This window comes from Xiphophorus hellerii, chromosome 10, assembly GCF_003331165.1.
Source record: "Xiphophorus hellerii strain 12219 chromosome 10, Xiphophorus_hellerii-4.1, whole genome shotgun sequence".
Lineage (NCBI taxonomy): Eukaryota > Metazoa > Chordata > Actinopteri > Cyprinodontiformes > Poeciliidae > Xiphophorus > Xiphophorus hellerii.
This window is the reverse complement of record NC_045681.1, coordinates 8,055,269-8,081,319: the sequence shown is the minus strand read 5'-3', so window position 1 is coordinate 8,081,319 and position 26,051 is coordinate 8,055,269. Positions and strand designations below refer to the sequence as shown.

Here is a 26,051-nt window from a genome sequence, read left to right as displayed (position 1 = left end):
ACAACAATGTACAGCTCAAACAAAAATGTTTGGGCTGTACATTGTTCATTTCTAAGTAAAGTTTACTATCATTATTATTAGTATTTTACTTTTGAACAGTTAACAGTGGCTACAAGATGTTGCTTTTATAACCAGGAGAAGCTAATTAGCTCTTCAAAAGCTCAAATAATATCTTCTACTTAATTATGTTGTTCATTTTTTCACCCGCTTAGGAGAGCAGGTGATTTTTATAACTATTTCCTTCAACTGCGCTGACATGCAGATACCTGAAAGGTATCACATTTTCTGCCAAAAAAAATCAACAAAAAAACGCCCATCTTTATGACTTCTTTTTTTCACACTGCAAAATGCAAGTTATTTAAAACGGAAGCTCACCTCCAAACCATTCAGACGAGATGTTCTGTAACAAAGTGAAGGGTATGCAGAAGAAAGTGATGAGGAGGTCGCTGACCGCCAGGGAGCAGATGAAGATGTCCGTGGCTGTCTGTATCGCCCGCTTCTTCAGAACTATGTAGATGACCAGACTGTTTCCGGCCAGCGCCAGGACGAAGATCACCACATACATGATGACGAAGGTGGTCTTGGCGCTGTACGGCAGCACGGGAATGTAGACGAGCGGCTGGATGTTGTAAGTGTTGATGAACTCCTGGCGGCTCAGGTTGTAGAACTGGAGCATCTCCCGCAGCACTTCGGGGGTAATTTTGGAGGAACCCTGTCCCGAATCGGTCGAGGCTGCTGCCATTTTCTCTTGGCAAAACTGTCTATAACTCCGGCGCGAACTTGGGGGTGAAAAAAAAGAAGAAATGCCAACTCTTCAGAGCGCAGGCAGCATCTCCATCCTACAGGTGCGTGTGAATGTGGCGCTGACTCTTTAACCCAGCACAGACAGCTGTTGTGCTGCAGATGCTTCACTCGCTCTCTGTCTATCTCTCTCAGTCTGTCTCCTACTTTCTTTTTCTCTTTAAACATATCAAACGTGAAATTCTAATGGAGATTCACGTCACATATTTTTTCAAATTTTCAACAAATTTTGAATGATTTTTTTTATTTTTTTATTCATGCTTGGTTTTCGGGAATTTTCCCTTTTCTTACAAGGTTTGCTATGAAATAAACGCTGTTTAAAATGTACAGACTGTAGAAAGACTGCTTCACCCTATGGTAATGTAAGAAAATGAGATAATAATCAAAACTTTTCCACTTTGACATTTGCAATCCAACTGAAAAAACAAATTTTATAAATGAAAGAAGATAGAATTTTACATGGTGCAGGAATTTCAGATTCAAATATTCTCTGAACACTTCCCACAAGGCTAAGAGCTTACAATCTGTTTTCCCTCAGTCCCTCTGTTTCCTGCTGTTGAACACCTGCTTTCCATCTGCTCCTTTACCGTAGCATCAAGTAATTAAGTTCCCACTATTGCACTCAGTAATGTCAGACTCAGATCCTCTTATTGTCTTCACTCAGGTTTCCTGTCAATTCCATTCACTAGATGAGCTTTTTCTCTCTCTCTAGCATTTCTCATTTGTATTTGAGTCCTCTACAAATACTCAATATGACAAAGAATTTGTTTCTATTTTTCTTTTTTTTTTTTCATAATTACATTTTGTCAGATTTTACACTGATGTTGGGCCTGGCTCATCTGTTTATAATTTAGTTGCAAGATTAATGATGTGAAAAAGCTTTTGAAATAAGTTTTCACAGCCTTATAATTATAATCAGTCACACTCTTGCAAAAAAAATAAGAACTAGTATAAAAGCATTAGTATTCATCTAATGTGGCTGCACATTTTACCATTTCCTAGAGTAGAAATGGCAAGTCCTTGAATCATCAACTTTTCCGCTCCACATGTTCCACTTTTAGCTCTTTGCCCCTGATTCTTCAGAATTATCCTACTGCCTGTGTTAAACTGTGTGATTCAGCAAGCAACATTTCTACAAAAACAGCAAAAATGTTGTTCACTTTACTAGAGAAACATGATAATAAGCATTAATAGCCTATCTGAAAGGTCTTTTTTTCAAACCATCAACAGAGCACAGGAGAAGGCGAGGCTGTTCCACGGCCATAATAATAACAAAAAATAGAATTGCTCGGGAAGTTAAGATAATCTAAAGTTAACCCATTTATGTTTCCTTTGGTGTTGTTGTTTTATATTTTTGTACCATTGACCCTTCCATTCAAAAACATTTGACTGAATAATTGATAGGTATATACTGTATATATTTCTTAGTTTACTGATTGAAAAACATGTTCAAAGACTCCTTTTCCCATCAACATGCTTGAATGTATGAAACTTGTAAGTAATGAGAAAACTGTCAGTCTTTTAAGCCTCATAACTCTCATCTGACCACACATTATGAAAAATAAGCTTTTTCAAATCTTTTTGAGCTTACAGCAAAGCTTCATGGATCAATGAATGAGTATAAAAGAAGACTGATCGGTGTTTGTTTTCTCCCATTTGTCACATTATTATCTTTCTTAATGGCCTTGGTGGGCTTCGTTAAGCACTGGAAGTCCTTTGGAAAAGAGCAGAAAAAGCCAGGTAAGTGGAAAAAGTGAGTCATGAGGAGCTTTGCACTAACATGTTTAATATATATATATAAAGCAAAGTATTTAATTTATGAAGGAAGGCATTGTGTATTTAAAACCTAATCCTTCACACTTTATAAAGTTCAAGCTTTCTGTTATGACATTAAATTATGTGAGATGAGATCACAGTTTCATGTTACTGTTTGGTAGCCAGGCTACAAGACTGCTCTATTAATACCTTGAAGATTATTCACAGGATTTGGGGAAATCAATGAATGGACAAACAACCTGCAAATCACTGGAAAATAGCATTTATTTAATGTTTCATCACCTTAAATCTCATGCCTGACTGACACTCCTTTATGTTTAAAGCATTAAGCCTTCTTTTGTTGAAGTCTTTCAGCATGCTATTTGCATCAGTTTGTGATAACATTTCTCTATCCAATTTTATTCTGCAGTCCTGCCAGTCCCTTGCACACTTTACGTTTACTCCCGGTGAATGCTTTTTGATCCACTAAGTTAAAAATTAATATGTGGTATTGTGGGCTGAAAGGTTAAAATTTTGTTTCATCAGAACATCACACAGAAAAAGCTTCTGTCTTGCAACCCAACTTTTATTCTTAAGACATATCTAGAATTCAGGGGATTAGAGTTTCAACAGTGTAAAGGTTTCTGTTTTAATAAATGCGATCTTGTGAATATTTTTGATAGACGTCATATAATTCATCTGACAAATTTTTCTTACTTACTTTCATTGCATATCTTGTTTGTCAGGACTGCACATACAAAACCATAATCATCACATTCAGAAATATATTTTTAGATTTTTTATGTTTTACAAATGTGTTTACATTTTAAGAAAAACTCATATAATGAGATTTCTACAAATTCACTTAGAATGAAAGATAAAAGTTGAATAATTTAAACCCAGGAAGACAATTTTACAGCAAATCCCAGATTGCCATGACAGATAATCCGTCAGGGGATACCGATGTTTTAGCGGCCTAACACAGGAATAGATGCTGGTATCAGCGCTGCAGGTCAGCTGGTGAAAAGGGCGACAGCATGATTTATGAACAGAAACGGGCTTTAATTATCTAATAATAACAAGCAACAGTTTTAGTATGGATCACTTGTCGGAGTTATCATAATAGATTTTCTTTAGTCTATGGTCTGGAGCATCATAAAGAACAACTTTTGGTGGATTCTAACTCACCTGCTGGTGGAATGTACAGTTAAATCAAAGTAAAATACAAATTTCACAGGGGATACGATTAACTTTCAAAAAAGGGCAGATGTCAAGGTTTGTCATCTTGATGTAAAACGTACATTTATTTCTAGTTTTTTGGGCAGGCTGCATGCCAAGTCATCCTCTCCTCACCCTTCATCCAACATCTGTAACTCATCAGCTCCATCTCCTCATTCTGACTATTCTTTTTACCCACTTAGATTCCTCATTGAGTCTGTGGTCTATTTCTGAAGGACTGGCAAAATCCGTTATTTTCTTTTAAAGTATGATTTCTAGAAAATCTGTGTCATGATCCTGGGGTGCTTTAAAGTTTCTCCTCCCTTTTCTGCTGATTTTTTCCTTGTCTGGAACAAACCCTGTGTGCTGCATACTCAGATGTTTACCAATCATCTCAACAGCCAACGAAGAGCACTTTGTTATCTTAACAAATATGAACTTGCTGAATTAGGAATGTATATACATATATATGAAAAAGAGATGTTGATAGATCTCGTTTATGAGTGCATTCTCCTTGAACTTCTCGGTGCTGCTTTATAAGTTAAATTTATTCTTTCCAACAACATGAGTAGATGGAATTTGGCTAAAACATTTGAAATGAATGCACCTGACAGAGTTTAGTCAACTAGTGTGATTATGGTGTACTCAGTAGTGTGCTTTAGAAGAACGGATGATCTTTCCATTTTCTCCTGTCATCTGTTTGCGTGGGCGTCAGCCATCCGCCCTCTAATGGCTGTCTCCACAGCAACAGGCGTTGTTTGACATTAACTAAAACTTTTAAATTGGTGTTTGTTGGTTAAATGAAAGAGGACTCATGTGACATCTATAAAAACAAAAAATTCTATCAGTTAAAAAAAGTTTTAAATTAAAATCGACTTAGATTATAAATTTAGATGTTTTTGTATCTCATTTTCTAAAAATTGGGAAGCTGTGAATTGTGAGTTGATTGAGATGTAAATTTTTCTCATTTGTAAATCGTAACTTTTCATTTAATGCTTAATTTTTTCATCTGTCGCAGCTAGAGATGGGCAGATAAAAAAGGAAACGTTTTCACTTTAGAGTTGTTGAGGTGAGATTAAAGTGGCCCTGGCTTTGCTACTGATGGTGGTCAGCAGGGCCTTGGCTCTGGTTTGTGTGATCTTCAGTTTGTGTGTGGAGTTTGATGTACGCTAATGGCACACTTTCTTTCTCTACACACAGTATCGAACCTGGACAACTGTTATACTCACTTTTGGAAATAGTGAGGCAGTTGATTGCCAGACAAAAGCGTTATTACTACATAAAAAGCAAAACAGATTTTTACTAAACCATAAAGATACAAATTAGGAGCTTAATGGATACATATTTTGAAACAAGTATTACCAAATCAATACTAAGTTGTGGTGAAGTTTGGGAGTTATCTTAAGTTGGCCCCTGATTCACATTCTTCCTGCCTTCTGAACTGCTAAAGTTCTCTGTAAAAGTTGAAAGATTTATTCCAGTTGTTTGAAGGAGAGGGTAGTGTTTTCCTTCCTCACCTTTTCCTTGCGGTAAACTTTTCAGTCACTTGCAAAAAAAAAAAATTATTAGTTCGAGTTATGAAAAACTAACTAGTTACAGTGTAGAAACCAAAAGAGCACACCCCATAATTCTTCATTGAGCTAATATCATCTTGTTAGACTTCCAAAACAGTAGAAGGCATATAATTTGTACCATAAGCACTTGAAAATACTTATGTGAAATTTTATTTTTGACCGAGTCAGTGTATTGAAATAAATTTTATATATAACATTAATATAACTTGTCAATATGCTATACTTTAGAAGCAGTGACAGTAATTCCTATATGAGTTAAATTGCTTTCTGTGTGAGAAAAGTTATGGCATTATCATGATTTGGTGTTTTTGTTAAGGACCTGAACTGATTTATTCACTTCACTTTGCAGGCAAAGTGAAGTGAATAAATCTGAAACAAATCAACCAAACACAAACACATACAGCAATGAAGTGCAGTGAAAGGCTCTGTAAGCACAAAAAAACTGACAAAGTGAATGAAGCCTTTAAGTACTGTGCCGGGGGGAATGCTGAATGTGAAACAGGTGAGTCAATCCAGCAGATGAGGAACAGCTGAGGTAAAACAAGGAACTGTTGTAATGACTGAATGACAAAATACAAAATTGTGGAAAATAGTCTTCAAAAAACAAACTGTAATCTAAAAGAAAAGGAGAATGTTTTTTTCCCCTTGATGACTGTGTTAGTGAGCTGCTCTCTTTAGATTTTTCTTTGAGTATTTGTATCTGAGCTTGTGTTGGTCTCCATGGAAGCAGAAGGTTTGAAGAACAACAAGGCACAGATTGAGTGTGCAGAATAGACATACCACCAACAGTAAAATACTAATTACTGTGATACATCTTCTATTTTTCGAGTGCAAATTTCAAGAGCAAAGCACTGAACAACGAAAGCTGAGCTATAGTTTCATTATGCTGACATATTTAAGTTAAAAATCTGAGTTTCCCCAATTTGAAAATGGCCATATTGAAAATTTGGGCAATCTTGATAAACCAGTGTTAGGTCAAATATGGCCCAGTCCAGCACTGAGTTGATGCAGTAACACAAGGCAAGGTTAGGTTTGAAAAGCATAACCCATAATCAGTAATGTTTGGGATGAAATAAATCAATTTTACGATCTTATCATTTCTTATTAAAATGTCTGAAAAGGTTCAGTGGAGTCTGATCTGGTTCAAAATGGTGATATTTGAATAATAATGTCTCTTCTCTAAAGTTTAGTCACAATTTCTGTCCTAGTGTTTGGTTAAAACGACCCAGTTTCTGGGCTGCGAAAGAGAGACGATGTTAAATTTAGGCCCATATTTGTTATATGACATAGGAACAACCCTCAGACTGTACAATCTTTCTGTTGATAACCTTCATTAAGAGAAAACATATGCAGACTTTCTTTTTAATAAAATCGTAAGTGTTTATCAAAGGAGGAAAAGCAGCCAGCAGAAAGAAATAGATTTTAAGATGTATTTTACAGTATCAATCTTTAAATTTTCACATTTTTAAACTTTCATTTGAACTTTCCAATAATAAAACAGAATGCGCAAGAACACTAGTGTTAGTATTTAGCTCCCATCAGGTTCCTAAGCAATACAAAGCCCCCTCTGGATTCTACTGCTTTCTAAAGCATAGATAGAACTGCTATAAAGTTAATTAGGTTGTTTTTTTTTTCAGAATCTGAGCTTATTTTCCTGGAAAGTCATTGATGGTAGGAAGCATAAGTATAGGTTTATGCTGTGACTTAGTCTTCAGGACCTTATATAACATGTGGAGGCAGCAATTTGCAATCAATCGGCATAAGTTTTTGCTATTTCTGTTACATCACCTTGTAAAATTCCTTTACTTAAGCATTTTTATTTCTTTTGGTTTGAGGCCAAACTTCCAGTCATAACTCAAAACTCTGGGGGAACTACAGGAAAAAGGAGCAGCAGTTGAACTCATCAGACACCATTTACCTTCGAAAAGCACTAATTTTAACATATATACACTACCTAATGTAAATGTAGGTTTCAAACGTTTTAGGCTAATTTGATTTGGGAATGTTTGCTTATTCAGCCTGAATTTGTTATTTTTAATTGATCTCTTCATTTACTTTCAGACCCATTCATTAGTTCATTTTTATCCTTTGAAATACCAGAATTTGTCTCATTTAATGTCTGCAAATTAAATCTGATGTTATACTGTAACACAGTATGAACACAAAAAACAGAAAAGAGGAGATAAAAGTTATGAGAGAAAGAAAGGGAAGTACGGTGATTTTACGAAATCCAGAGGAAAATTGGAGAAATGAGAAGAACAGAAATGAACAGGAGAGAAGAGAAAATTAGTTCATGACTTAGAATTGAATATTCTGTCCTGAATAGAATATTATTTCTAATAGGGAAGCATCAGACTGGGAAATGTGATTGTGGGGAAGATGGGATGCTAAAGCATGTTATTTTGAACAATTCAACATGTTAAGAAATCAGTTGGTTCAGAATCTTAGTAATATTAAAATGAGATTGAATATTGTTGATTTAGTGCAGAATGTACAGTGAAAGAAGGAGGAGCAGAAGAAGAAGAAGAAGAACAGTTCCTCAGCACTTAAGTACGTTTTTTCCAAATAATCTTACTCCGACTTGAGCATTTTTCTGTTTTTTTTATTTTTGGGACGATTACTTTCATCTTAGTCTTATATATGCATACTTCTATGCTTACTTAAGCAAAGTAATGGTACTCTTTCTTGAATTCAATCTTGCTGTGCTGTGCTGCCTTTTATTCCTAACCTACTTACACTCACAGTTTAAACATTTTCCTGTACTGTCTTTTTCTGAAAGCAGAAATTATGTCTTGTTTGTATAATAATACTTAATTCCATATCAATGGGGTTTAAATGACTGCAAACCCAAAGCAATCAGAAAACCTTTATATTTGTGGAAATGCTCACATTTCTGTTCTGTTAACTATACCGTCCAAGAATGTTAGTGAAATAACTATTTTGTATGTTTTAACTAGGACTCAATGGCAGGCCTATTTTCATGGTTAGAAATGTCATCTCATCATTATTTCTTCATCCACTTCTCAAGAACCAGGTCTTCCAAAAAGCGCCAGAGTCAGCGGCTTTCCCATTTGCTTCAAATCTTCATGAAGCCTTTGGAAACAAAAACAAATCTGATATGTTGGTGGCACACATGCAATTCTATTTTCTCATTACTTTTCTAAGGCTTCATTCTCATTTTTTTTCTCTTATTTTTCAGGGATAGAGGCCTGGAGGGATGAACTCAGAGACCTTGCTGCAAATGTTAGTCTGTCTTTTCAACCCCTAAAAGAGCAACAAAAACATATTTATAGTGAAAGTGTTTGTAGGGATGTGGAATAGGTCTGAAGTTTAATAACATGATATAATACAAATTTGGCCACTTTTGTAACTTTTACAGTAAAATTCACGTCAAAGAAAAAACATTTTTCTTTGGCATATGGAAATATCCACCTACTCACCTGAAAGTCTTTGAAGACGCCCTGCAGCTTAAAGAAAAATAACATGAGCAGTGCCTTCCGTTATTCAACCTGACAGCAGATGAAAAGGTAAAATTAGAGTGATCTTAAGCACAACTCAAAACTGGCTCATCAGAAGGAAAGAAAAATGCATGTAGAACAAGTTGGAGCTGGAACTGTATATATAGGTGTTCATGAGTGGCATTAATTGTTCAGAGAATTTTGAACTCAGCTACCTTGACAAATATGAACAATGAGAGCCCTTCCTGGTCTCAAAAAATGGCGGTCCATTTAGGTGCGGGTGCTCTGTAAATTGTGAAACTTTGAGCACAATCTTTAGCTTCTTTGTGAGGAAAAGAGATGCAGTATTTCCCATTCCCCACTATTGATCACTTTGAGATTTCTTATGTAACTTGGTACTGCTGCAGGCAAAGAGTGGAGCCTGCTGTGTGTTTTTAGGTGCAACACGGATGATCAGAGGAATGACAGCAGTTTAATCTATTGCACCATTTCTAACTCTCCTCTTTAACCAACTTTCTGAAAAGTGGAGCTAAAATAAAATTAGTGTTGTTGTCTTTGGTCTGGGAATCATAATTTTATTGAGAGGAACACCAATATTGTAGTTTATTCTATCAAAATGAAACATTACTGATTTCTGAGAACTAAAATAGAGAAATATCTGAATAAGATTAATCATTAATTAATTATTAAATTGGCCAATTTAAATTACAGTTGAAGTAAACAAAGAAAACATGAGATAATCATACAACAGTAATTAAGGAAGTATGCAAATGTCTAATGACCTTATACATGAAAAAATATGATGAATGAATTTGAAACAGATTGTGTTGGGACTGTTGGGTCCTCTTTGAACATGACTGAATCTTGCGGGGACTGAATTTAGAAGTAGTTCTTGGTAATGAATGTCTGGCGTATGATGGTACTCCAGACATACTGATAACATATTTATGAAGTATGGAAATTCGCACACAGCCAAAAGTGTACTTGTTTGCTGTTTTACATGATTTAGTTGCTAACTAAATTAGAACACTTTTAAAACGTATTCCAACGTAAACCCTTTAACAAACACATCCTACAAAAGACTCAATATTCAGCTGAAACCGGAAGAATCATTCCTCCATCCATCACTTTTTTGCAACACAAATCACTTTATAAGCAGAAGAAGTATCCTCAACCACTCCGTAATCAAGAATTCATGGTGAATCACAACTCAACCGATCCTTCATTTCTCCATTTATGTCTAAAGTAGACCTTTAGAAGAGTGTAGAGGTTAATACTGCCACAACCATATACTTTTTTTTTACTAGGAGAAAGTAGATCAAAAGTAAAGCTCAGATGTCCCAGAAATAGGATGCAAAGGTTTAAGCTATACATCACTTTATACCCTGTAGCACAACTCTGTCTGTCACCAATAAGTTTGAGAAACTCCTTGATGTATGTGGTTTGCAGAATAATGTGGTGATATCTGCTTTTACATTATCAGGTTTTAGAGCTACTTTATTAGATCCTGCAGGCAGACTCTGAGTCTGCACTGCAGCAGTACCTACTACTTTCAGGACAAACAGGTAAAATTATCACTCTGCTGTATCACTACAAACTCCTTCTTCTAGGCTTGTCACAAAAAAACATCTTTGTCACTAATACCTAAACAACTCATGTGCCAATCCAGACTAAAAATACAGCATCTTGCAAAAGTATTGCAAAAGTATTGATGTCTCTTGAGGATTTTTTGGGGTTTTTGTTGGGTTTTTGGGACGGACTAACTTTGTGTTAGTCCGTCCAGGTCAAGTTGATGACTTGCATTTTATCACTAGTTTTAAAGCTAATATATTAACATGATTCATTTATTTGTTCACACCAAGAAAATCAACTTCAACTGGTTAATTACAACCAGTTAATTACAATCAGGTAAACTAGAAAATTTCGGAAGAAATTTAGCCGGGGCCTGCCAAGGCGCGCCCGTCGGGCATGGGCCCGGCGTCGTCACGCTACAAATCGGCGTCGACGCTAAAGAACGCCGCAACGTAATCAGTGGCACGCGGAGAATCGCAAGAACGTTAAGTGAGGCGGACGTGCACCATTCAGTATTATAAAGTAAGTATATCAGCTAAAATCAGCAGAAACGCTAATGTTAGCGTCATTGCTTTCATCAGTATGTGGGAAATCACTAGGATATTTTCTGTAATTGATTTACTCCATTCAGTATACTAAACATTGCTAAAAAGTAAAATAAATAGCTAATAGCTTATTGAAGCTAAAATGCTAACGCTAATGAACCTTGCATTGAACTGTTTAGTAACAGTTCAATGCTCATAAACTGCAGGAAGGCAGTTCATTAGCATTTACCTAATGATTGTCACAAATATAAATTTTCAATAACGCACACACACACAACATATTACAGTTTAAAAATATATATTGACCTTATGTTAAAGATTTCTACAAACTTTTTACAGGTAAAGTTTACAATGAACCAAAATTACAACATTTAAAGAATACCATAAATTTAAGAATCTAATGTCTCTGCAATAAAAAGAAATTGCTATCTTTTTTATTTTTAAACAACACCTCGTATTGTTAAATAACTGATTTTATGTATTCAAGTTTTAAATATTACATTTGAGTTTGCATGGATGTAAAATTACTGCTCAGTTTAAAAATTACAGTATTTTTAAACTGAGCAGTTTAAAAATATGCTCAGTATTTTTAAACTGCTCAGCTAAACTTCGCTCTTTAGCTCGTTAGCTTGTCGATGTTTCAGTTTTATTCGCTGGGAAAATTATTCTTTGTCTGCTTTGAAGATAAGCAGACAAATAATAAAAAACAAGTTTTGATATTAACTCTCAACTTCATTCACAAAACTTTTTCGTTATTTATTACGCAACGAACTGTCCTTGAACACAACGCTGATCCCTCTTCACCCTGTCACCAACTCACACACATCCTCATTGTGTTGTGTTCTGTAAATAAACAAAACACAAGCAAAATCAATAAACTATATGCATATTCCAGTATACTGAGTTTTGGTTTTACATTCATTCTATTTAAATGTAGTTTGTTCGTGCTTACCAATGTTTTCTGGCCGGATGTCAGGCACCGTTTTCCCCTGGTCAGTTCGTCCATGTCTGGTTTGAGTTCTATTCTGTGGCAATCCGCAAAACGGCGTGTAGGTTTTCGTCAGTAATGCGCGATCTGTGCTTGGCCTTGTTTAAAGTCATTATTGAAAACATCTGTTCGCACAGATAGGTGCTTCCAAACGTGGACAAAGCACGAGCTGCATGGAGTCGAAGCTGTGGCATCAAATCAGGGGGCAGTAGACGGTAAAAGTCCTCGATTGAAACATCACGGGACTTCGCTCTTTAGCTTGTTAGCTTCTCGATGTTTCAGTTTTATTCGCTGGGAAAATTAATAATCAGCTTGAGGTGACTCTGCTGCACTCTAGTGGCGAGAAGCCGTAATGTTGGTTGGTAAGAATCGGAAGGCATTATGGGATATGTAGTTTGTAGTCAATTCGTGCTCAAAACCTATTTTAAGTCAATCAATGGGGCTGTAAAACGGTGGTAGGGGGGAGAGGGCCACATAAAATGACGTAGCCGGCCACATGTGGCCCGCGGGCCTTGAGTTTGACACATGTGCAATAGAGGATCTATCTGCTGCTCATGCAAAACAGTCTATTTTAATCCCATGTGTAATAGTCATTGGGTTAAATCAGTTATATAATGCTGAAAACGCAAGTAGTTGATGTAAAAATATTCAAGGCTTTTATTTTGAAATTTTCAGTATGCTTAATTTCAAAGTTCCGAACGAATCCCATGTGTAACAGTGCTTTGCATGAAAAAGTCAAATAAAGCCAAAAAGAGCAATTACATGATGTAAAAATATTCAAGGCTTTTATTTTGAAATTTTCAGTATGCTTCATTTCAAAGGGCCAAACTAATACCATGTGTAACAGTTACTGAGTTAAATCAGTTATATACAGCCCATAGCAGCAATTAGTTCTAAAGGCCAGTTCAGTCCTGATCTGTTTCAACTGAGCGGTCCACTATAGATAGAACTACAGCGATGCGTATTTGTAGTCCAAACCAGCAGCCAATAGCCTCTTGAGATCCGTTGCTATGGCAAATAATGGTCTCAGCAGGGTGTGAGCTCTGAGCTCTGAGCTGTCAAACACACAATTGTGTGTTTGAGCAAACACGTTTTACTGACAAAAAGCATTGGAAACAAATCCTTCCTGTTGGGGAACCGTAATACATATTCGAAAAGCGTTTAAAGCGTATGAGAGGTCAATGTGTCTTCTGCGATAGTCCCGAGATTCATATCTGTACCTCACTCAGAGCATTTACAGCGATGAGAGAAAGAAATGTTGTGCCCAGATCTGAAATTCTATTCAAATACATGGGAGAGAGCCTCAGACAGCCTCAGAAAATCCTGTCGCATGACTTTGCTCTGAAGCACCGTGACAGAAAACCGTACGGTCTAGATAAATTTCGAAAACATTTTACCGGAGCAGACAGGCGTATCAATGTCAGGACCGATTTTGATACTAATCGTGCGATATTTGTGGGCGTGATGGCGATTTCAAAAATGATTTGGGCTGAAAAAGTTGTCTTCATCTCTCACTCTAAGCAGCCAGAGACGCACTGTAACTTTAGGAAAAATGAGAAACTTTGGGTCGCTTAGAGGCAAATTGTGGACAAACCGTAACTGGTATCGACGAGCCGTCTTCACTTTCGAAGAGATCACAGACGTATCTACAAAATGAAATTTGAATGGCATTTCTAGGTGAATTTGTGACGACACAGAAAATCCTCAAAAATAGGGTATTTCTAGGATTTTTCCCATTGACTTATAATGGGGTTTTTTTCGTAGTTTTTTGCGAATTATGTCGCCACGTTAAGCCCAAATCCCACCACAAATAATAGCTCCAATGGCGTGAATTTTCTGCACGTTTTGATACCTCATTTGTAGGTGTGCACCCAGCGGTTTCTCTCCGACAATAGTAATAGGTTCCTGCCATTGCTTTGCATGGCAGGCCCCAATAACTGGTTGTAATTAACAACATGTTTTGGAAGATTTTATATCTGTATATTTACAGTTCTGGAGAATCTTTTCCTTCACTTTTTTTAGCCTCGGGGAAGTTTTTTTAATGCACCTATCCTTCATTCCTTTGACACCCGTGTCTTTAGATGAAATGACAGCTCTCTCCATAATGTAATACATCTTATTTTAACCAGGGTTTTTGCCTTCAGGCATGAATTTATTATGGAAGAGTAGGGGGTATGTTCAAGTTATTAAAATTCCTCTACTCCCTTTTTGACCCACTACTCTTTCTCAGTAAATTTGCCCTCAAAGTTCTTTGAGACTCTTTTAAACTTGATACAGAACAGTTTCACACTATTTCAGACTCATTTAGCCTTTAAAGAAGGTACTGGAACTAAGAATAAGGGAAAATAATTATATGTGTGTGTTTTATAAAATTGTTACAGTTTGTAGTGTACTGTGTAAAAGATATTTGCCACCCATACAGTCTTCTTCAGCCAGAGCTTTTTTTGTCACTCTTAGAAGTTTCAAATATTCAAACACAATTTTAATATCAGACAAACAAAAGTTTTCAAAAAATTTTATTTCAACCCAAACCAACCTGACTCTATGTGAATAGTAACGCTCTGAATCTAATGACTAGTTGTGTAACCATTGGAACCAACAATTGCCAATAACTGCATGTAGCATGGTTTGATTTTCAGCACAAGAACATTCCAGGTTACATCTTGAGCTTTTGTGTATTTTGGGCTATATTGGATGCAGAAGTTATTTCAACATCTGAAAGAACCCTCTTTTATTTGTGGAGCTAACTAAAACAAGAAAAAGAAAGAAAAAGAGTATTCTGACTGAAACAAAGCACTGCATGTTTGTCACATTTTTACAGTAATTCAGTAATTTCCCATGTGTTTTTTTAAATTGAACGAGTGCTGCTTTGGCTGGTGTTTGATTGGTTTCTTTGAATTTAAATTGATGTTTGTTTTGCAGAAAGAATTGGAAGCACCGAAGTGCTTGAAGTTCATGCAGGAGGTTATGATCAACCGTAGGATTCTACAGTCCAACTGATGGAGAATATATAAATTATTACCATACTATTACCAAAACTTGGTATTGGTTCTGTAAACACATGAATTACCTTCTTACTGCAATCCCATATAGAGAAGAATAGCTGCAGTCAGAAGTTCACATAGAGTCATCATAGCTATGATTGAGAAATTAAGTTTGGGCTTTTAAGGGTACATTTGAAAGTTCCTTATTCTGTTGTTGAATATATATACAACAAACAACTTTTGTGATGTTTTTTAAAGGAGAATTGTCTGCATAAGAATGAATTTATTATGTTCTAATGGCTGCAAGCCTGCCTTGATGTTTATTTTGAATAATTATGTTGTAAAAATCCATTTTTGCCAAAACATCAGATTCAGTCAAACTAAGATGAAAGGAAGAAAGAAAGAAAACAAGAAAGAAAGGAAGAAAGAAAAAAAGAAAGAGAGAAAGAAAGAAAGAAAGAAAGCCCTGTGTAACAATCAGCACATTTAAGTTCTTGATTTTCCCACTCACTTTGGAAGTGGGTGGAAAGATCAAGGAGAAGGACCACCTCCAAATCCTTGAACTTCACCTCAAATCAGCAGTTGAGCTTGGATCGGAGTGGGTGTCGCACCTTGACTTTGATTCTAAGCGCACATGAATACTGGTTTGGAAATGGATACATCAGAGGGATGTTAAGCTCTGGGAATTGTTCCAAGTGGAACTTTATTAAAGGTCTATGCCATTAGTCTTCCAAGCAATTGTTTAGTTTTCTGCCTGAATTTGACTGTGTACACAAGGTCACCCTTTTGCTGGTCCTTGCATGAGATTTTTTAGTCTTACTGAGTTATGATGTTTGCAATATATCACTTAGGGACATTTAACCAAATATGTGAGAGAAGTTGTAAATTGATCCTGTATCAATTTGAGAAAATCCTCCATAAGTTGAAATTGCTGCATTCACTTCTTGTTTTTTAAAATCCATAGAGGTTGTGGTATAATCATTCAATGTCAAGAAAAAAGACTTAATAATTTTTTTTATTAATAAACCATCAGAAGCCCCAAATTAATAAATGATGAGGGTATTCAAACTTCTGACTGGAAAAATATACACATATAATTCCTACGTAATTCATATAGAAACCCATATAATCAGGGAGATTTAAATTAGCTCTGTTTTGTAGTTAACTTAAATCTTTAGATATATTTTTTGTTTGCTGTAGACACAGCTTCTCAGTAAGCATTTATTTATGCCTGCTGAATATGTTTCTTCTGATTTTGAGTTTGTCAGATCAGCTGTCTTTCAGGTGAACTCATACCTTTAATCAATTCTTAACCATTCATTAAAATTGACTAAAATTGGGCAATGCAGTGTATTTTGGGATTAATAGTTTTTATATAAATCTCTTTGTTCACTGTATGTAGTTCAGTCCTTCATGTCTGAGTTCCAACAGCAGCAAGAGCCCGGTTTCAACAAAATCTATTTTACAAAGGTGTTTATGTGCCTTTCATTCAAACGTTCATATTCATCTGTAAAATGCAATAAAAATGGAATAATCAAAAAATGACTGCAGAAGCAAAGCATTTTTGCCTCAAAATTGCTAAAAACATTTGACGAGTCATCATACATCATATAAAATCTAGAAAAAAGAATGATCACAGAAACTAAAAAAGGGAAAATACATTAAAAAAGAGAGCCTGTGTAATGTCAGCTAATGGTTCATGGTTTACTGCTTCTGCCAAATCATAAGTTTCAGTCTAACTTGCAAAAACTCAGAAGCTGGTAATATGTAAAACATCTTCCTTTAAGTATTTTAAAGAGAAGCCTCTCTGACAAGAAAAGAGTTGCTTGGATTTTGTTGATAATAAATGAATACATCAATACATCTGGGCAGCTGCCATGGCAATACTTCAGAGAAGGGTTTTTTTCCTATTAGAGGGATGAAAGAGTTTTGTGCGTGCAAAATAAGTAGTGATTGTGAAGTAGTGTCATCAAAGGGTCACAAAAGATGATAGGAAAGCAGCATCAGCTACCAGTTCTAAGTTCTTCTTGCGGATTTTACTCATCCATCTCAAGTGGTCAAAATCTTACTGGTTTTATACAGAACTGGCAACACACCTGCACATCATTAAGCTATACCATGCGAAAACAGGTCAAACCAAACAACTATCTCATCTGCATAACTAAATGGTCTGCAAAAGAATACATTTAATACACGACAACTTTAAAGGTTACTTTAAAGGACCCAAGCAACACAATGCAAAAAAAGAAACCCCTCCATTTGGTTGTACCCAGTGTTACAATTTAAAGAGGAAGTTGCAGGGCAGCATTCCCATATGCCTGCTCAGTCTGTAGCATCTAAGGGGACAAACAATGGTGAGTATAAAAGAAACAAACAAATAATTTACCAGAAATCTATCTTAGAACAAAAAACATTCATCATTTACACATAACATACCTTGTCTTTATAATGGAATGTTTCTTGAAACTAAGAGCTTTTATAATGGCTGGAATGTTAAGTCAAGTTAATTTCTCTCTTTTTAAAGGTACAACAAGTACTGCTATTGTCAGTGGTATTGTCTGTAAGTGCACAACATAAAAGGAGTTGCTGAATCATTAGTGTTTTTAAGACAAACATGGCATGTGAATAATTTCTTGCTGAAGAAGCCCACATTACCTCTAATGTTTTGAGTCACCATGCTCCATCCTGTTCCCACAAGAACACCGCTGATTTTATTTTGGTGGTTTTAAAATGCTAGGAAACTTGTCCATCTAGAGCAAATGAACACCTTAGCGCTTATTGCAAGCAAAAAATTGTCAGAGAATTTGAAAGCAGAGATTTTTGGTGTGTTTGTTTTCCACTGAACATTTTTTGAGACATCATCCAGTCTTTTCTTTTTCTTTAATATTACATGATTGATATATCAGACTTGGCAATTGTGCAATTATCACAACCAAATAAATGAACAGGAAACATTTAAACCACAACTATGACTGTGTTGGTCATTAAAATGATTTGCATAGAAAGCAATATTTATTTTTTGTTTTGTGAGGATTATTAATTTTTGAGACAATCACTTAATAGAATCACAATTTGTAATGCAGAATCCCTTTAATGGCTCCAAACTCATCTAAGCAGAGGGCAAAAATTTGAGGTGCCAAAAGTCATTTTTGCCATTCCTAAACGCATCCATAATAAATTTCCTTGATGATGCAATCCTAGTTTGAATTTAACGAGTCATCAAGTGAAGTTTACGATCATTTACGTCAGGAGTCCTTCTAGCACGTTCATCTGCTGACTCTTGGCGATTAGACCAATAAAAAGAGAAAAAAAAATGGTTATTGTAATTTATGGCTAATAAGTTGCATGTTTTAACTCTCAGACTAAAAAGGCCTTGAGACTGGTGTCTTATTCTTGATAAGAGCATGATAGTGATAGGACAGTTTTGAAATATGTGTACTGTCAGAAGAAAAGGGAAAGTAACTCTTCCAACTCAGTCTCAGTTTGTGCTGCTTCAAAAATAGTGCTTAGTCATTAAGTGGATGAAAACTAGAAATTTCAACTACACACACCTGCAATAAATTCCCTTTATTTAGTTCCATCAATCTTCCTATCAACTTTGACCAACCTTTTTGCTGATGAACGGCAACCCATGGCATGATGATGCCACCACCATGTTTCAATGTGGGCATAGTGTGTTCTGGTTTGCATTAAGTCCAAACGTTAAATTTGGTCTCATCCCAAAATCACATTGACTTTGAGATTCTCCATATCTTTATTTCTAACATGTCCGGTATGTTAATTTTACTTCATGTTGCTGTTTGTTCACTAATATTACCTAACAAATTTTTGTGGCCTTCACAGAACAGCTGTATTTATACGGTATTGAAATGACACCCTGAATGGACTTTGCTTACAGATTAGGGGACTTCCTTAGGTGCTAAGTGCTGCTTTTTAATAAAGAACTAAACAAAAGAGGGTTGAAATTGAAATGTAAGCCAAAGTTTTAAGAAAAAAATCTTTGGAAGCTCTCTACCAATTTTCTTACATTCCACAAATATATACCACTTTGCATTTTTAATGTTTGATCACAACAACCACACAACACCTGCGGTTGTAATTTAACAAGAGTAAGAATTATTCTGCAAGACACTGCATAGTACTGACCATTTCCTTACTGTTCTGTTTCAAGATATGAACATTAATTTGGCAGCTTTTTCCACACATACCTCTTACCTAAATAAAAATTTAGACTAAATAAACATCCCCACTATGTTAACAGTCAGGACAGTGGAGCAGAAGGAGGGAAACATGTTCCAGCACATAACCAAAATACGAGAGAGTCGCATCTGTGGGATGGAACACAACAAGCAAGTCCAACAGATACAAAATACAGAAACAGAAAACAATTATCACTTGACATCGCAAATATCCAAGAGGCGGAGTAGCTTTTTGGATTTATAGCTAGTATGTCCACAGTTTGTCTGCACTACTTTTCTGAATTTATCACATTCTTTTTCTTTAATTTGCTTTACTGGCTGCACTTATTTAATTAAGGCAATCATATCTTGTTGCTTATGCAACTAGATAAAGAGATGAGCAGGTTCATGCTCATTGTGGAATTCCTAGAAAATGAAAATTCAATTAGAAACCCATTTTTTAATTTTACCCTCATTTCTAACACGAGTGATCTTTAAATCTCAATGGTTTGTAGATTACAGTATCTTAATATGTGAGTGGCTTTGGTTTATTTTAGACTGTAGGAGCATTTTTATGAACTGAGCTACAAATTGCAGCAACAGCACACAAAATTCAGCCTCTCAACCAAATGAAGACAGTCTGCAATCTGGGTCGTTGCATTGTTTGATGCTGCTTTGATTCACTACCTGATTAAAACTAAGTAACATAACCTCCTATTCGAAATGCACTACAATTATTGAACCGTACAGATAGACCAGATATTTAAATAATTTTTTCACAGTCATTAAATCAAAATAGCTTCGGATAAAATAGCCCACAATTTTTGAGTTGCTATATATAGTTGATATATATATATATATATATATATATATATTTATTTATTTATTATTTTTGTATTTTTTTATTTGTGTTTATGAATGTCTTTTCTGTTATCAATCAATTTGAAAAAGCAAATTGATTGCTTTCTTCATTCCGGTATACCGGTATGTATACCGGTATACAGTAAAAACTATATATCGGTATGGGCTGAAATGCTGCTCAGTGAGGAAGAAACCATTTTCCCAGAAGTACCATCAAAAGGAACATCATAGTTTGTAAATTCACTGGGAGAATTAACTTAATTTGATGATGCTAAAATTTAAGCTTTAAGGCCTAATGATCATCTTTGCATTTAGAAGAAAAAGGAAGAAGCTCGCAAACCTGAGAACACTATCTACAGTGTGAAGTACACGGGTGGCCACATAATCTTGTGTGCTTTGTCTTCTGCAGGAGAGATTACATATACTTGCCCCATTCACTCAGACAGTTTCATTTCAGGCTTGAGTCCTGGAGTTGGGGTTTGTGGTCTGCACAGAATCTTAGCTGTTACAAGGACTGCCCTCTTCTGGACAGAGGTCTCTAAAGTTGCTCCTATAATCTGTTGCAGCCAAACCCCAAGTTTGGCAATCAGATCCCCAAGTGCATCAATGGCCAATAGGAACACTTGAGCTCTGACTCTAGACAACATTTTTTTAATACATTTTTTTTATGCATTCTGATTTCTCAATGAACTTGTGTCCCTTCTACTGTTGTGATGTTAATGGTCACAAGACTTTGAAATTTAATCAGAAATTTTACTAGAGCACAGAAGACACATAAAGGTGGACAGGTTCTAATAAAATGGGTTTGGCAATGTCTGTGGTCAGTTGCATCCCCATGGAAAAACACTGAATGAATCTAGTTTTGACATGTTACATAACATCACATCTTGTATAGACATCACATCTTGCAAGATGCATCCCTATGCCTTTTGCACTGCATAGGGCAAATGAAGACAGGTGATTATCCGTGGGAACTAAATGCATCCATTATTCTTTTGCTGAAGTACAAGTCCACTTTACATTTTAATCGTTCTAAGTCACTATGCTGCCAATATGTTGTTCGTTTACCAAGACTTCAACTTTTTCCTCATTAATTTTGTTCGTTTATTCTGACTGTGTTATGAACCTTGTACATCAGAAACAAATTAAATACCCACATTGCCTTGTCAGCAGGTGAAGTTTATCATTTACGTCAGGAATCCTTCTAACAAGGACACCTGTTGGCTCTTGGTGATAAGGGGAAGCTGGTTTCTGGCGCTCTGTGAGCAGCGACTCTGCAAGGCAGCTTTGAGATCACAGGGCTCCTCTGGGCTCTTTATCAAATGTTTCACACAAAGAGCAGTGTTATACACACATGCACACACAGGACACAGAAACTGTGCAAATGAAACTCAAGACAAAAGGTCTTGACGAAAGAAGAATGAGCTGAAACTAGGGAATTTCTGTGAGGTAAATCATTCAATATTCAAGCAAAATGTAAGTAAGTTAAATAATTAAAACTAAAGTGGAATTAAGCATTGGGGAAAATTCCAAAAAGTACTGTATGGTTTCTACATCTGTTAGCAGTTTTTCCTCAAACATAGTGTTCCCAAACTTTTCAGCAAATAGCACTGACACAGAATTAAGTTAGCCACTATAATAGAATTATACATTATTATTGATAAATAATTACCCAACCAATAATAACTACAAAAAATGCCATGGTTTATTATATCAATTTGTAATGCTATTATAACGCAGAATTTATAGTAACAGCTCTGTTATTTGAAGTAGTTTTTTTTGTTTGTTTTTTTTTTTACATCTAATTAGTTTTTATTTCTCACCTAAAGCCTCTGGAAACCTTTACTTAATTATCCATGATCCATGTTTCTTGCTAAAACCAGTTTTCCTATTGTGTCTTTTGTGCAGCCTTTCCTTCCTACCTTGAGTTCAATCATCTGTTTTGGTTAAGGGGAAAAAAAAACCTCATGTCAAGCACGGCCTTCAGGACTGAATCCAGAACAAGTTCTATCTTTTTTTTCTCCGGCCCTTATCTCTTCGGAGTGTCCTTCGAAAGCTGTATAAAGACGTGAGAAACTTCTTTGATACTTTGCTGTCTCTGGCAAAGACAGACAACATGCTGCCTGCTGTGGTGAAGCTCTGCTGTGGAATATCCTACCCACACCTTAGGAGCATGTCAGGTAAAGCAAAGAGGGATTAGAAAACAAACAGCTTCCCTGTATTCCATTCAGATGCTGTACGTTCTGATCGCTCTTCCTCCCATTCTAACTTGCAGGGCTTCAACGCACAGCAGTAGCAGTGATAAGCAAGGAGATCACACAAATGAAGCCTTGGGCGCAGATCAAACATCACATCGGAAAACTTGCTGGTATTGAAACATAGGTTTGTTACTACTACTTAATGTTTTACTATGACGTTTTACTCATCCAAGTTGCTTGCAGAGCCCAAAACAGAAGTGGCAGTGAGTGAAGATCAGCTGTTTTACATACAACATGGCAAGGAAGCACTGAGGAAAGCTGTCAGCATGTTGGAGGACAGAGAGGGATGGAAGCTGGAAATTCAAGAGGTAACATCTATGTACCAACTTTCTTTTGTGTCTTAAAATGTTTCCTTATTGTCAAATTAACTCATTTTAGTCTCTCCTACATAAATGTAAAAGTTGAATAATGTTTCATCTTGTTTAGAACAATGGTGACGTGATCTGTAGCAAAGTGATACCGGGAGCTGGGAAGGTCTTCAGGCTGGAGACGGTATTGGAAGCCAGCTTGGATGACCTCTATGACCTCCTGTTTGTCAGAGTTGAGAACATAAACGAGTGGAACCCGAGCGTACAGCGAATCAAAGTGAGCTCAATATCATTAAATACCCTGTGAAAACCTGTAGCTGACAATAAATGTTTTATAAGTTGCAGATGTCAGACTTGAAAAAGTTCCACAGGGTAAACTTACTGGAGATTTCTGTTTTTCTATTATGGGGGGGAAGTAAGAGTTAAAACTGAAACTTGAAGCACTGACTCCAGCTGCTGTCCATGTCATGTGAAACTCCCCAAAACTTTTAAATGGACTTTATTTTACATTGCTCTCATTGTTGTGGTTATCCTTATCACTTATGAATATTTTCTACCACATTTTTTTGCTTTCCATTCAACTTTCTCTTAATATGCTGGGCCACAGCACTATGTGAACAGATAGCTTCTTTAGGAATTACATAACTATTCACGTTTTGAACTAAATTACTAGAATAGTTCAGTTGTTTTAAGATTACCTTTTTGCTTGTTTCAGCTTATTGCTCATATTCATGTCTTTTTTGAGTTTTGTGGATTATGAAACATACAAAACTATTATTGAAAGCCTGATGTGGTTTTAATGCGTGTTTTTTGGGTTGTAGGTTTTAAAGCGAGCTGGACCTGAAACAGTCGTAACTCACGAAGTTTCAGCTGAGACAGCAGGGAATCTTATTGGACAAAGGGATTTCCTCAGCGTCAGACACAGCTGCAAAGAAAAATCCTGCCTTTATCTAGCAGGAGCAGCAATTCAGCTGGAGTCATTCCCACCTCAGGCTGGATTTGTGAGGTATGTTGTAATCAAGCCAAACTCCAAAACCCATTTATCATTTAGTGTTGAAATTTTCTGAATTGCTCCATTAAACCATTCATGTAATTGTATGGAAAGTCAGTAGTGTTACTCCCAGTTCTCCATGTGCTGAGATTACAACAAAAAACATCTGCTTTGATTAGCTCTGACATTTAAACTTGTCCAAAAGAAAAAATCTGAAACATGTGAGCAAAATCCACTAATGTGAGAGATACAATGCCTTGCAAAAGTATTCAAATTTACTAAATGATTTTACTGTTTAGAATAAATAACAACATATGCATAGTCTATAGGTGAAAGAAAATTATTTATGAGTATTTTTTCTGCATATTCAGCTTCTTTTACTCGGACACCTCTAAATGAAAGCAAACATGTTGAAGACAGTTCTCTAGAAAGATGAGATCAGAATGACACATTTTGTTTTACCTGCAAAATGGTATGTGTGGCAGAAATTAACACCATTACCACTTTTAAACAGGTACCATGCTTCTGGATGAACAACTTCTAGAGGCTGTAAAACACTTGACACTGTGATGGAGGTTCCCCTTTCAACAGGATAATGAGCTTAAGCATTACATGAAATTACATTAAAATGATCCAGTCAAAGTGTAAACATATCCCATTTAGTCTCTGCTAACTGCAGAATATTGTGGTTCTACAAGGTATTGATTTATCATGGATCAGAGTAGATGAGCCTAATTACAAATCCATGACATAGTTTAGATTCTTGTTTGTGAAAAATATTGAAATCATCCATTTCACTTCACATTCATAAGAGTCTTAATATGTTTGTTGAACAAGTAAAATCCATATTAAGTGCATACAATTTTTTGATCTCTGTGTTTGGAAAAAGTGTTTTATTAAAGATGATCAGTTAAGGTTATGAAATGGAAATGACACATCAAACAGATGTAATGATAATCCAAGACAAGAGGAAAAGTCAAATATTTAGATTTTTTACTTTTAATCTTTTTCGGATGCGAGGAGTGCAGATTTTAGGTAACTAGTAAGCACATAAATATATTAACTACACTAGTAGTTAACTAGGTAGGTATTTCATCATAGTGATATTCGGTCGGTATAATCTTTCTTGTTTTTATTTTATATTCATGGAAATAACTGATTTTGTTTGAACTAAAGATAAGGTGTGGTTGAGGCTAACAAGAATGTTACTATAGGCAATTTGTGTGGACACAAACCCAATTTAAATGCTGCCCTGCTGTTAAAATGTGTTTGCAAGAGAAATCAAACTGACTTTAACCGCCTTTTGGCTTTTTACATAGGGAAGTTAAAAGAATGTGATGCAGGGTGCATGACATGCATTATATAAGTCATAATTAGCCTTTTATTGAACTGTAATGTTCATAGCTTTTTTATCATCTTATTATTATTCTAACACAGAGCTGAGGATGGGCCAACCTGCATCGTTATTAAAGCTCTGGATGAGGACTCAACAAAAAGCAGCTTTACATGGCTCCTCAACATGGATGTAAAGGTGAACTAATGAGATTTTTCATGTAATAAAACTTTCATTTGTAGCTTTTGTTCTATGAATGACTATTAATTAAGCACAACACAAAAGAGTGCCAAGATTAATGCCAAATGAAGATAGTTATGATGCCAAAAGAAATTATTTCAATTTGGATGCAAAGTACTATGTACTTAGGAACAGAAACTGCTTGAACAAAGCATCCCAATATAATCAGAGTTTGGGAACAATAATTTTGGAAAAATGGTCCGAGTTGATGTGAAGACAGCTTGAGCTACATATAAGACAATACTGAAAAAAAGTAAAAGCTGCAAAAGTCTTGAGACTGAGATGAAGGTTGAACTTCCCACAAGAATACTGAGTCTTAACCCTGTAGCCAAAGCTACTAGAAGATTATCTGAACAAACTAAAAACTCTACATCTATTTCTATACATCTACTCTGTCTGTGTTGGTCTTTTTCACAGAATCCAAACAAAATACATCAAATTTTGTGGTGCAAAGAACTAAATTCCCCAACATTACTGTCTTACTTCATTTGTTTCTTCAACATTGGAGGATATTTGTAAAAGAAAGTTCAGGCAGCCTAATAAAGACTTTAATTCTCGCTTTTCCTCAGGGCTGGCTGCCTAAGTCCATTGTCAATCAGGGTTTGCCTCGAGCTCAGCTGGATTTCACAAGACATCTTCGGAAACATCTCAGTCTGAGATGACTGAGTCCTCATGACCGTCACACTGCAGCAGCACCTTGTCCTTGTTCAAAGAAGGTGGGGGCATAGTGACAGACTGCCTGGATGGCAAAACGCTACCCTGTTGAAACGAAATGCTGCCTGGATGATATGACCTCCTTGAAGAACAGCGAGCAGAAGGGAGAACCAGCTTGGGGGATGGAAGCTGGATTATAATAGGAATAAATGTCAAATTGTGCCACTTAAACCTCTCAAAGTTTTCCTGTTTAAGAGCCACAACTTGTCTCTTGATACATGACACCCTGCAAATGACTGGATAGAATTAATAAAGTGCTTAAATGCGCGTGTA

At 35.9% G+C, this 26,051-nt stretch overlaps 2 protein-coding genes across 5 annotated transcripts in view; one reads left to right on the top strand and one right to left on the bottom strand.

Annotated features, from left to right (window-relative positions):
- The window catches only part of qrfprb (pyroglutamylated RFamide peptide receptor b), a 10,554-nt gene extending 9,812 nt beyond the window's left edge, over positions 1-742 (bottom strand). Inside the window, exon 1 of the mRNA XM_032574310.1 lies at positions 376-742. Within this exon, the coding sequence (XP_032430201.1) occupies positions 376-742 (367 nt within the window). The remainder of the gene's footprint in view (positions 1-375) is intronic.
- Positions 741-26,051, top strand: star2 (steroidogenic acute regulatory protein 2). Of its 4 annotated transcripts, XM_032574312.1 has the most exons (9): positions 8,211-8,468; positions 8,548-8,591; positions 21,843-22,114; positions 22,210-22,302; positions 22,376-22,500; positions 22,619-22,777; positions 23,322-23,506; positions 24,929-25,022; positions 25,634-26,051. In XM_032574312.1, the coding sequence occupies exons 3-9, from the start codon at positions 22,051-22,053 to the stop codon at positions 25,724-25,726; spliced, it is 813 nt and encodes a 270-aa protein (XP_032430203.1). In that variant the 5' UTR covers positions 8,211-8,468; positions 8,548-8,591; positions 21,843-22,050; the 3' UTR covers positions 25,727-26,051. The 4 variants fall into 4 exon arrangements, with proteins under 4 accessions (XP_032430202.1, XP_032430204.1, XP_032430203.1 ...); XM_032574311.1 differs by lacking the exons at positions 8,211-8,468; positions 8,548-8,591 and adding an exon at positions 741-2,541; XM_032574313.1 differs by lacking the exons at positions 8,211-8,468; positions 8,548-8,591 and adding an exon at positions 770-845.